Consider the following 12,265-nt stretch of genomic DNA (forward strand, 5'->3'; position numbering starts at 1 on the left):
CACACGGCAGTGTTACAATGTAGCGCCTATGCGCTCCATTGTAACCAATGGTGGGAACTTTCAGGTCAGCGGTTGACCGAAAGTGACCTCACCGCTGACCTGAAAGTTCCCCCCATTGGTTACAATGGAGCGCATAGGCGCTACATTGTAACACTGCCGTGTGCCGCCTGTCAGACAGTACAGGAGCACACAGCCGATCAGGAGGGTGCTACAACGTGGCGCTCCCTGATTGGCTGAGGAAACCCACTTGGACATCAGTCAGAGTAGGTTTCTGGCATTCGGGGAAAGGGGGCCCATGTGAAAACATGGGTCCCCTTTCAGTTCGTGGTCGGGTATCCGTTTTTTTTATTTTTTTCAAGTACGTGGATTACAAAAGGATTTACCGAGGAGCCGAAAACACTGGATTATGCGAGTATAATTTTTTCTACAGGTACACCATGGATTCTACTGGAGAAGAGGACCGACCCTCGTGTGAACATAAGGTAAGTATGTGTATATGGTGGTGTGTATGTATGTATTAAAGTTATACTTTCAAGGTGTGTGTGTGTTGTCTTTATTGGGGTATTTTTTTAGTAGTAGTACTACAGGTACCAGCGGGCCCGTTTTTCCGCAGCATGCTGGTACTTGTGGTTCTCCAAGTACCAGCTTGCGGGGGAGGCTTGCTGGGCCTTGTAGTACTGCTACTAAAAACAATATCAATCACTTTTCACAAAGGCTATCAGCCCCCCATCCGCAGCCTATTGGATGGGGGGGGACAGCCTCGGGCTTCACCCCTGGCCCTTGGGTGGCTGGGGGGGGGGGACCCCTTGATTGAAGGGGTCCCCACTCCCCCAGGGTACCCCGGCCAGGGGTGACTAGTTGGATATTTGATGCCACGGCCGCAAGGCACTGTATAAAAGTGACCCCCGGCTGTGGCATTATCTGTCCAGCTAGTGGAGCCCGGTGCTGGTTTCAAAAATACGGGGGACCCCTACTATTTTTGTCCCCCGTATTTTTGGAACCAGGACCAGGCGCAGAGCCCGATGCTGGTTGCTTAAATATGGGGGAACCCCTGTCCATTTTTTCCCCATATTTCTGCAACCAGGATCGGCTCAAAGAGCCCGAGGCTGGTTTGCCTTAGGAGGGGGGACCCCACGCAATTTTTTTTTTACATTTAAACTTAATTTTTTTGTTTAACAAAGTGCACAATGAAGCCCAGCACGGATCTCTCAGATCCGGCCGAGATTAATTGTATTAAAGTCGGCAGTGTTTTACAAGTCACTCACGTAAAACACTGCCTAAAAAAACGAATGACATCGACATCGGAAAACCCGAAAATGCAGAATACGGCAGCTTAGTAAATTAGTCGTAATCAATTCAAAAAGTTGCATATTTACACTTTCGATGTCATTCGTGATTGAACTTTGACCTCAAACGGGAAAACACGAATCTTAGTAAATTTACCCCAGTGTCTCATTCACAGTGTACATGTGTCTGATGATTGCTGTGATAAGTATTAGACTGATGTAATCCACATGTCACAGCCTCACAGTCCTCAGATCTGTAAGCAATCAGATAAGTGATATTGTGGAAGGGTGCATGAGGCCGCATTCTCCAGCCAGATCTGTCACTGAACGAGGAGCTTCCAGGTAACTTCCACCATGAGCCAGGCACCAATTGAGTGAAGCCGATGTTGCATTCCTCCGGCACAATGCCAGGCATTTGTATACTCATGGCCAGATGTATTAAGCCCGGAGAAGTGCTAAAGCAGTGATAAGTGGAAGGTGATAACGCATGAGCCAATCAGCTCCTGTTAATTTACATATTGAAGCTGATTGGCTGGTGCGTTATCACGTTACTCTTATCACTGCTTTAGCACTTCTCCAGGCTTAATACATCTGCCCCTCAATGCCATGGCGCATACACCCCTCACCGCCTGCACATGGTAGCCTATCACCATACTGACTTTATACTGGTGGTTCCAAACTATTTAAGTGCACATTATTTATGGATTCCAAAGAACTTCCTTCTCTGCGTCACCGAAATATTCTCCAGACCCACCGTTGTTGTTTTTTTTTGTTATCTATATTTTATCTACGTCCCTTTGAGAGAAGGTGAATTACTGCAGGTCATACCTCGGTGTTCCATTAGCCAGCCTTTCTCCATGTTCACTGAAGTGGGGCTGAATGTAAAATATCCCTGTGCTTCGGGTTACTGGTTCTAGTTCAGGTAACAGCTAGTATGACAGGCTCTGGGGCGCTTATCTATAAGCAGATCTCCATAAATATGTCCATACTGTAAGAGCCCACTGAGAGGGGCGAGCTGTATCTGGCGCCAATTATACGCAGGTAAAGTACTAAAATGTGGTATCACCTGGTATACAATGGCATTACCTGGTGCTGAAGTGTAATAGGACTGACCCTCAGCCAGTGTCGGACTGGGGCATGAAGGGACCACCGGAGGAACACAGTGGTAGGGGCCCATGTTTAGGGGTGTGGCCAGCCTCCACATTGGTTTACCCATCCATTAGGGAGTGCATAGACTTCGACCCTTGATAAATATACTGTATATATAGTAAATACTGCTAGTGCATGCATGATAATGTACCAGATTAATAACAACAATGCATGTAGAAAATAAACCATAGTCCTGTGCAGTATAAAGTAACATAAGTATAATTCAAGTGCACACCTGGAACCTGATCCCTAGAGGAGGAGTGGGGCACCAGTCAGCGGGGCCCACCGGGGGTTTCCCCTGCACCGCTGTGGGCCAGTCCAACCTGCCCTCAGCTTCCTTGAATTAGACTCCGCTCTGTGAAGCTCTCTGTGTATTGGCTGACGGTGCGGTTTCCTGTCCTGCGCTGAATTCTGGATTACGGGGGTTAATTTGCGATCCGTCCGGAATTTTTGCGGAGGTGTCGCGGGCCATACTGCGCATGCGTCCGCATTTTTTGCGGGGCCCCCTGTTTGACAGGCAGAGGCGGTTGCGGGGTGGCAACGATTCGTTTTCAGGGAGGAAACGGAGCGTTGCGGGGCAACCAGAACGGGGGCGGCGTGAACGGGGGCGGCCTCCAGCATGCATGCAAAAGGATAGCAAATTCTGCTGATTAGCAGAATTTACTATCCTTACTGAATTGGCCCCAAGATCAGCTTTCAGTATTACCTGTCACACTGGAACACGTTATATAAGGAACAGCACATTATGGCATCTGGACCTGCTCTGGATTTCTATATATTGTAGAACATGTGTTGTCGTTACCGTATTTACCTCTAATAACACCAGCAGATGTACACTGAGGCCTTTTTCCCTCCACAAGAGACAGTGCCGGGACATGTCCCCTCCCCTACAGAGAAGCATTATAAACACTTTAGAAAGAAAGATTGACCAGAGACATGAAAGAGTCTTATCCAGAGTGCTTTTAAATGATTATTTTATGAAATCTGTAAAGGCTGAGGCCATAATAATATTGTCTTCAAACCCCTTCACACAGTTATAGAAAAATAATTACAAGAAACATCCAAAGTGGACAGACTCTCCGCCCCGCCCCTCAACTCACATTAACATATAAAGGATTCCAGATTCCGCCTCACGCCGTGGCGCAGCCTCTCCCGCGGCCTGCTCTATATAAATTCTCTGACTGAACCATCTGAGGACTCATCAGCAATTCTAGGAGTCTGCAGGGTGTATGTAACAGGGACTTGGCACCAAAATGTACTTAATGAAGGAGCTTATTCCAGTTCAACCATTGTTTAGGAGAGCTCATTATGTGGCTAATTAACATGGAATGCCAAATACAACCACAACGAGGGGTGTTATAACTATACACTCCCAATGTCAAATGATGTCCTATAATATCTAACCTTGTATACCTTTTATGTGCAAAGGCCAGAAGATTGAATGGCCTCGGCTGTGGCGTCTGGGCAACCACTTTGGATAGAGGTACGTTCTAGAATATTCAGCCACTGTATACAGCAGCTGGAATTCTATGAGACTTAGGGGCAGATGTATTAAGCCTGGAGAAGTGATAAAGTGGAAGGCGATAAAGCACCAGCCAATCAGCTCCGGTCAAGTTAAAGGCTGGGTTTGAAAACTGACAGGAGCAGATTGGCTGGTGCGTTATCGCCTTCCACTTTATCACTTCTCCAGGCTTAATACATCTGTTCCTCAGTTGGGAGCAAAGAAAATAAATAAATAAAGGAAATAACTGCACCTGGACAAACTGTGCTGCGATGCAAGTGGAGCAAACACATTTATTATTTTGCATGCAGTATAAATACTGGCTGCTGTTGCATGTAGCCCACAAATGCTGGACAGGTTTATACTGACACAGCAATTTAGATTTGAGTTTGGACACGCCCCTCTCACTTCAAAGGCTCTCTGCACATGTTACATCTGCCCCACCTGCAATGCAGAATGGTTTTGCCCAAGTGCAAAGTTACTCGCTTTTTTGCTTTGCTCCCAAACTCATGCGGCCATACATCAGAGCCGCGATTCCCTAATGCAGACATTGGGAGGACGGGGAATTTTCACCCCTGATGTATAGGCCTCTCGAGAACTCCTATAAGTGTATAAGATGTGTATATGTGTATAACATGCCCTCAGGCAAGACTGTCTATACACTTAGACAATGTAGGAGCATTGGGGTGGACGGTTTGTGACATTTTAATGACACTTTAATATGATAGAGATTCCTGCTCTCTGAATCTGATCTAAACATCGTCCTATTGGCTGTGTTGTTATCACATGATTCCTTACAGCCAATAAAAGGCAAAATAATGTTGTGATTTCATGAATTAGGATCTACAGACCTAGAATTGCTGCATGAAAAGAATAATTTCATGGTTGTCATCCCCAGCCTATGCTGTCACCTTTATTTCCACTCAAGTACTGTAAATAGTCCAATAGTGCACTCTGCTCCCTAAGTGCCTCCATCTTTGCTCATTCTCCGAGATGAAGTAACGAATCTCCAGTAGCCACCCACCTACATTACGTGTCCCGCTCAGACATGGCCCACATACGGATACTGATATAAGGCCCAGTTTCCACCTAGCGGATGTGTGTATAACTTACATGCAGGGTCCGCGCTCTGTTTGGAAAAGGGAATCACATGCAGTTCTTGGTTAATGTTCCGCTTCCCTATGCTGAAAAACCACAATATCCTTCTCCAGTGACAGAAATCCGACCTCCACCAGGTGAAACGTGCGTGATCGTCTCACTACCAGGGTCTTAAGCACTACAACCCTGATTTCTCAGACTGTGAGATTGCAGGAGAGGTACTGCAGAAAGGTTTCCTCTGCACGTTCCTGATCTGCTGTATCCAAACCACTTTCCCCAGCTGGCTGCATGTTACGGGGAGAAAAGAAAATGTAATATCACACATTAGCGGGATGTGGAGAAAAGAATTATACGTATCTTACAGCCATAGTAAATTAGATAGTAACAGTGGGTAACATGGATTAGAACAGAAAATACATGGGGGTGGGGGTGGGTTTACTATAAATGCAGAATGTGGCAGATAAACTACACATTCTCTATACATTTTCTTCCTTGTGCATTCAGTTTACCTCTAATTGATCCTCACTTTCTGCTTGCTCCAACCTTGGAAAGTACCCTGTATGGAGATTCTTACGCACACAGGAAATATAATCTCCAGATACAACTTTTCCAGCTGCGCTGACCCTGTAATTAAAGGATCTGCATTCTCTGCACCCTGCAAACTATGATGGTGGCTGCCATGTACAATACTATACTCCCATATCAGAACACCATTAATGATGTCATTTTGCATAAGGCATTTTTTTTCCTTGTGTCCTGCAGAATAATTGTCCCCCAGTCCATCGTTGTGTACGGAATCATTTTGGGAAACATGATTAAAGAAAAAAAACAAAACCCGTAAAAATAGTATCCCGCCGTTACAGTTACAAATCACTCTGGATAATAATATGTATATACTATAGAAAGTGGTAATTAACCTTTCCATCCCCAGACATGCAAGGCATAAACGTTTAATCTGCTCGGAGACCCGCGGCAGATTACAGTGAGTTTATTTATTACTTGTAATGCACCAGCTTGTAGAATACTATTCTCCAGTGGTGCTGGTGGGCTGAGCCTGAACATTCTACATCGCCAGCGAGTGCATCCCACCCCACCCCCACCCCAGAGGCCCTAGAAAAAAAAGCAAAAACACAAAACGAAAAAGTTCCTGGATCAAACCCTATCATGTGTGAAAAAAGACGGAGAGAAGAAAAAAACCTCACGTTATTGTACGGTAGTTTCAGAAACGGAAAGTCAGGAATTGTCTCCAGTGTAGTCTGCCTCTGTGCATGGCAAACAATGGCCAGCAGATCACAGTAGATCCCAGTAGATCACCTTTCCTCAGCAGGAAACCGCCATGAGCTCCTGAGGACAATTTCCAGCAACATAATGGCATTTTTTTTAATTTTTTTTTTAGTTGTTGGTTGGTGAAACCAGACAAGATGCTGGCTCCCCCGCGATTAGAACCGCCAGAAAACGCAACCGGTGGGGGTTGTACGAATCGGTGTCAAGTTTATTTATGCTTAGAAAACCCCACAGACGCCTCTGAGGATGTGGGTCGGGTAAAGTGCCAGTCAATGAATCAGCTTTATCCTCGGGCTGGCCGAGGCGGGGGCTTCCCGATGTCCACTGTGATGTTGGTGTACATGGGGTATTTGGCAGAGTGGACGACGTGATAGTGCAGTGAGTGGATGCCGTCCCTCTTCATGGAAACCTTCGTGTTCTGGATCTTTGTGAATCTGGAATATAATAAAAAGGGAAAAGAGAATGAAATGTCCAAAAGTAGGAAAACTAACACGCCAATAATGCTTGGCAGAGCAGAAGTAACTCCACTGTTAGATATTAACACTGGAAATCTGTGTATTTCATGTACACACAACTATACACACAGACTCACACACAGTGGGTGTGGATTAACAGATCGAGAGTCAATCTGTTGGATTAAACTAGCACTGGCCCTGTCAGTTGTGTTTAACATTCAGAGCGAGCACCTCACCTTCAGCTCATGGGCCAGGAGAAGGAGGGAGACTGGCAGGTGACAGGGGGCCTAATTCAGAGATGTGCGCAAACCTGATGTTTTACGCGCATATCCAATGTTTTTTTGAACTGCGCCTGTGAAGAACTCATACTGCACATCATCGGACGTCAGGTGACTGACAGGCTGCAGCCAGTTGGGGGCGGTGACGGGAAGCGTTTTCCAAGATAAGGGAGTGTCAGCCCTGTTTTGTAGGTGCCTCATATACAACTACAAGAAAATAGCAGGTCCAGAGACATTATCCGGTGCATACAGAACAATGGTACTTTACAGTTTGACAATACTGGAACACAGGTGCGCTCCACAAGGTCTCAGAGGCGATCGCTAGGTAACAAAAGCTGCCATGCACCGGCGCACTACGGCACCGGCGCATGCGCAGTTCCGACCTCATCGCTGCACTGCGACAAACTGCAGCGAGCGATCGGGTCAGAATGACCCCCATAGTGGGAGAGGTTTAAATAATTTCTTTGGCCGGCGGCCATTAGATGGCGCAGAACGGAGATATTTCAAATGTAGATCTGTTCGGGTAGAATCGGCTGCCGGCGTCTACATTTTAGCTCGCACCGCCGTTGGTGGCGAGCTGAAATATGTGAAAAGTGATCCGTTTGGGCACCCAAACGGCACTTTTTCCTGCATTACGTGGCTAAACCCACCACTAATCAGCGCAATAGGGGGCATCAAATGATTATCGCCACCTACAATCGCCTATCACTTGAGACGGGAGATTGGGGGCGATAACATTTCAGTTCCCCCCCAGTAAATTATTTACCGCTCAATTCTGTCACTATAATTAGGGGTAAATTTACTAAAGCTTCTAAAACAGAAAATTGGAGATGTTGCTGTTAGCAACCAATCAGATGCTATAATTTCTCTATTGCCTTTTAGAAAATAATCGACAGTATTTGATTGGTTGCTATGGGCAACATCACCAATACCATAGCTCCCAACTGTCCCGATTTTCGCGGAACAGTCCCGTTTTTTTGGGGACTGTCCCGCTGTCCCACCCGCAGGCCGCAGTATCCCGTGGTGGGGGGGCAGATGGGAGGCTCCTGCAATAGACGCTGTGCGCCGATGTCCCTCTTTGTGAGACACCAAAGTTGGGAGGTATGCAATTCTCTGTTTTAGAAGCGGTAATGAATTTACCCCATAAACTCCCATGGATGGGTTCTCGGTCTTGCATGGCTTTCCTGTATGTTTGCTTTATATGCTCACCTTTGTACAGTGCTGCTGACTATCTCAGCACGTTAGTAACGGGATAAGAAACACTGTGCACAGACAAGCTGGCGCAGGGAATCTGATGTGGATACAGCGTGATCAGCCAGTCATACTGACCGGTGATTATACAGCAGCGGAGGTAATTATCTGACCGCATGAACCAATGCTGCTATCAGCGCTGACTCTCTGCATTGTCTGAGTACTGCCGGTCCCTGGAGACCCCACCAGATGATGCTGATTCCGTGTAAAGTTCTAGAGCTCCACAAATTATTTCTGTGAATTTACTGTTGCGTAACATGCCGGCCACTGGACACAAATGGTGCAGTTAATTACAGTGTTCTCACCTACAGCTTCAGTAACTGGAGATATTACTTCTCATACAGCGGACACATTTACACGTTCAGAGCTGCGGTATGTAGTATGTTAGTGTGACACAGCAACGTAATGCCATTTAATGAATGTAGCCTGATTTATCAACCCAGAACCCACTTCTCTCTGTGCTGTATACTTGCAGCCATTGTTCTAGAAATACCAAACAATGCACCGCCCAGAGAGACTGGATAGATAGATAGATAGATAGATAGATAGATAGATAGATAGATAGATAGATAGATAGATAGATAGATAGATAGATAGATATAAAAAAACAACAACATTTTCATCTGCAAACACCACATTGCATATTAATAATAAAAAGGGGTGTGGCTTATTAACAAATAAAACAATGAAATGAAATCTGGGCTCTCCACGCTAGATGTATAGTGCTGAAGTAAAGATCTGCAATTCAGGTAAAGGGGTCCCCTCTATTAATAGCAGCAAAGAATGCATTATCCACAACAGAACGGCGGTCGGAATTCCGGCGGTCAGCATACCGACGCTGAGATCCCGGCAGGGGGGCGAACACAACGAAGCGGGCTCAATGCACTCGTCACGCTGCGGGCTTCTATTCCCACTCTATAGGTGTCGTGGACACCTATGAGTGGGAATAGCCCTGGGCCCCCTGCTGGCATTCTGGCGGTCGGGTTCCTGGTGTCAAAATGCTGACCGCCGGGATCCCGACCGCCGGTCACCTGACTACATCCCAACATTTCTACTTATAAATTACATTTCTGTAGAATATGGTGTGAAATCTTTTTATGTGTCGAGCTATCTAATGTCTGTACTGATTCACTGGCCCAATGTGAAATGTGGAACAAAATCCATTACAGTATGACACGCTGTCATATATCAACCACTGTAAATGTAATGTACTTTAGGCAAAGGAGATAACCATCCATTGGGAAATCTAGAAATAAATCAGTTGTGAGAATGGCAGCATCCAATGTTAGGATCTCCACTGGTTCAGGACACGCTTCCTTCCCCTCGCAGCTGTCTGACTGACCAATCCATGCGGCAGACGCAACACAAATCGCAAAGTGACGATGAGGGGTGCCTCGGATCCTCCTGGTCAGCCTTTAGATCGCAACTAGCGGGATGAGTATTGGGCGCAAGGGTCAGAGGGGTAATAACATACATCTGTAGGTGCATCTTTACATTTACCCGTCACTCTTTCACACCAGCACCTCTGAACTTAGGTTTTTGGCACATGAACGCGCATAACCTGTGTTCAGGTGCGGTGTGAAAGGGTGCTGGTGTCCAACCCAGCTCAAGGTGCGGTCTGAACGGGAGCCAAGTCAATGCGACCCGGCTCCCGTGTCATGTGATCTCCCAGCACCGCCCACGTGAAGAGCAAAAGCTTGTATCTGATAAGTAAAAGTTGGGAGGCTATGAAAATAGTTGGCCAGACTTTTAAAATGCCACTTTTTATGACAAACACATTACTATCCATGGTGCATTTTCACGATAAGTAAATTGCACGACATCTGCATTCTCCGGCTTTGGGAGATGAAAGATGGAGAAATGAAAGACGGACATCAGGATAAACAGATATTACCGTTGAGGATTGGGTTCATTGTGCTTATCTCGTTCATGTTTGATCATCCGGTAACGACCAATACGGATGTCAGGTCTGGAAACCTTCATTCCATTTAATGTAATTCTAGGGAACGCAGAGAGAGATAAGGTTAAAGTGATAACAGTGCCTGACACGTTGATTTCAAACACGCATAGCCAACAACAAGCCAACCTAGAACTCGCATCCCCTGACATGCCAAGTTAGAACACATCTCTTAACCTGTCAATCTAGATCACACATATCCAATAACATGCCAAACTTGAACACACATACATGTTAATATAGAATGAACACAGTCCCTGACAAGCTGATATGGAACACACATTCCTACTAGAAACATCAATCTAAAACCAAACTAGATCAGTGGTACCCAAACTCAATCCTCAAGGACCCCCAACAGTTCATGTTTTCCAGGTCACCTAGCAGGGTCACAGGTGTACTCATTACAAATTTAAAAAGATCCACAGGCGGAGCCAATTATTTCCCTTGCGATTCTATGAGGAGACCTGGAAAACGTGAACTGTTGAAGGTCCTTGAGGGGCACATGAGGAACTTGTAGCACCAGTCACACTAATCTAGAAGAGACACTCCGCTGTAGACTAACCTAGAACACCAGGCTGATTTAGAACACATGGGACTTACTGCTCTAGAACACAAAACACCTTGCGTTCTAATCGGGAACAAATATATTCGTTAGGAAATAAATAAATCTCAGCACACACCTAGATACAAGAACATGTTATGAATACCCGTGTAAACTCTGTATTGCTGGGGACATTATATGAAGCTCCACATAGAGGAGATTGTGGGGTCAGGCTACTGCAAGCTGCAGGATCCACCTTAGGGCTGGGGATGAATGTGAAATCCTGACTGAGTTACAATGTGATTTACAGCAAGGAACATCTGGTTTTACTGCATCAGATCAGTTCATCAGGACACAATCACCAGCGTTTCCATCTGCTGCGTGTATCCGAGCTGGAATAAATATTGTGCGGACTGGGGGGAGAAGAGCTGTCAATCAGACCTCAGCTTCCATCTCGTTAATGAGCTACTGGCCTTTACATGTGTCCATAATACCCTGATTTTGTTTGCAGATTCATCTCTGGCCCTGAACCAGTGTTCTCCCCTATTGAACCCCACTGCGGGGACCACGTTTCAGGTGCCAAATGGAATCAGCTGTAGCGCACTGGCACAGACTCAGAGTAACTGGTACAAGGAGCCTGTCTCTGCCACCATCTGTCACTGGCTACCGGGGGCGGATCGCATGGAAGAGCAGGTCTAGGATTCCAGGGACATGACGGATCAGAGGAGGATTCAAAACATGAATTTATTGAGGAATTAATCCTCTGGAGAAAAGCAAATAGTGCAGCATGCGGCTGATCAAAGCCAGCGCTGCGAGAGGATCTCAGTGGGAAATAATAAACCTGGAAATAATGGCTGGGTTCTGTTTACAATGGATCCCACAGACACACTTGTCTGTACCACTTGTGATTGTGACTTTAATGGCTGGAGCAGGCGCCGGATCTGTGTCAGTCAGCACTGATATATAAATAATTCTATATATAACTGCACACCAAAAATATACATGAATAGAGTCACACCTATTTACATGTCTAACAAGTGTTAGAAAGTGAGTAAAAGGTATGTACAGTAATTAAAACGTGGTCATAACACTCATGCCCTAACTTTATCCGCCTACAGTACAGAGAAATGCCATGCGCAGCCTTTTCAGGCACATGAACTGGTGTAAAACGCGTTGTCACGAGTAAGAGACCTTTCCCTTTTGATGTGCTGCGTCAGTAACGATTTGTAGAATCAGCATAATATATGCTGACATCACACTGTGCCTGACATACCACTTATGTCCTACCTACAGTATAGAGAAACACTGGGCCTAATTCAGACCTGATCTGCGATGAGATAGTTGCCGCCCAGACAGAGTGAAAACCTGCCCCGTGCAAGTGTGCGAATGCATGCGCACGCCGTTCGAAAAACGTCGCCAGACAGCTGCAAATCCATTCGCAACTCACTCACCATCTAATGATTTT

The 12,265-nt window shown here is 45.9% G+C and overlaps 1 protein-coding gene across 4 annotated transcripts in view; it reads right to left on the minus strand.

Moving 5' to 3' along the window:
* Positions 1-3,392: 3,392 nt before the first annotated feature.
* B4GALT2 (beta-1,4-galactosyltransferase 2) overlaps positions 3,393-12,265 on the minus strand; it is a 235,736-nt gene continuing 226,863 nt past the window's right edge. For 3 of the 4 annotated variants that reach the window (XM_063939490.1, XM_063939489.1, XM_063939488.1), the window contains exons 6-7: positions 10,197-10,301; positions 3,393-6,752 (exon numbers count right to left, since the gene is read on the minus strand). In XM_063939490.1, coding sequence (XP_063795560.1) covers positions 6,602-6,752; positions 10,197-10,301 — 256 coding nt within the window. In that variant the 3' untranslated portion in view covers positions 3,393-6,601. The remainder of the gene's footprint in view (positions 6,753-10,196; positions 10,302-12,265) is intronic. The other variant, XR_010186623.1, reaches the window with a different exon arrangement.

Source organism: Pseudophryne corroboree, chromosome 9 (assembly GCF_028390025.1).
Source record: "Pseudophryne corroboree isolate aPseCor3 chromosome 9, aPseCor3.hap2, whole genome shotgun sequence".
NCBI lineage: Eukaryota > Metazoa > Chordata > Amphibia > Anura > Myobatrachidae > Pseudophryne > Pseudophryne corroboree.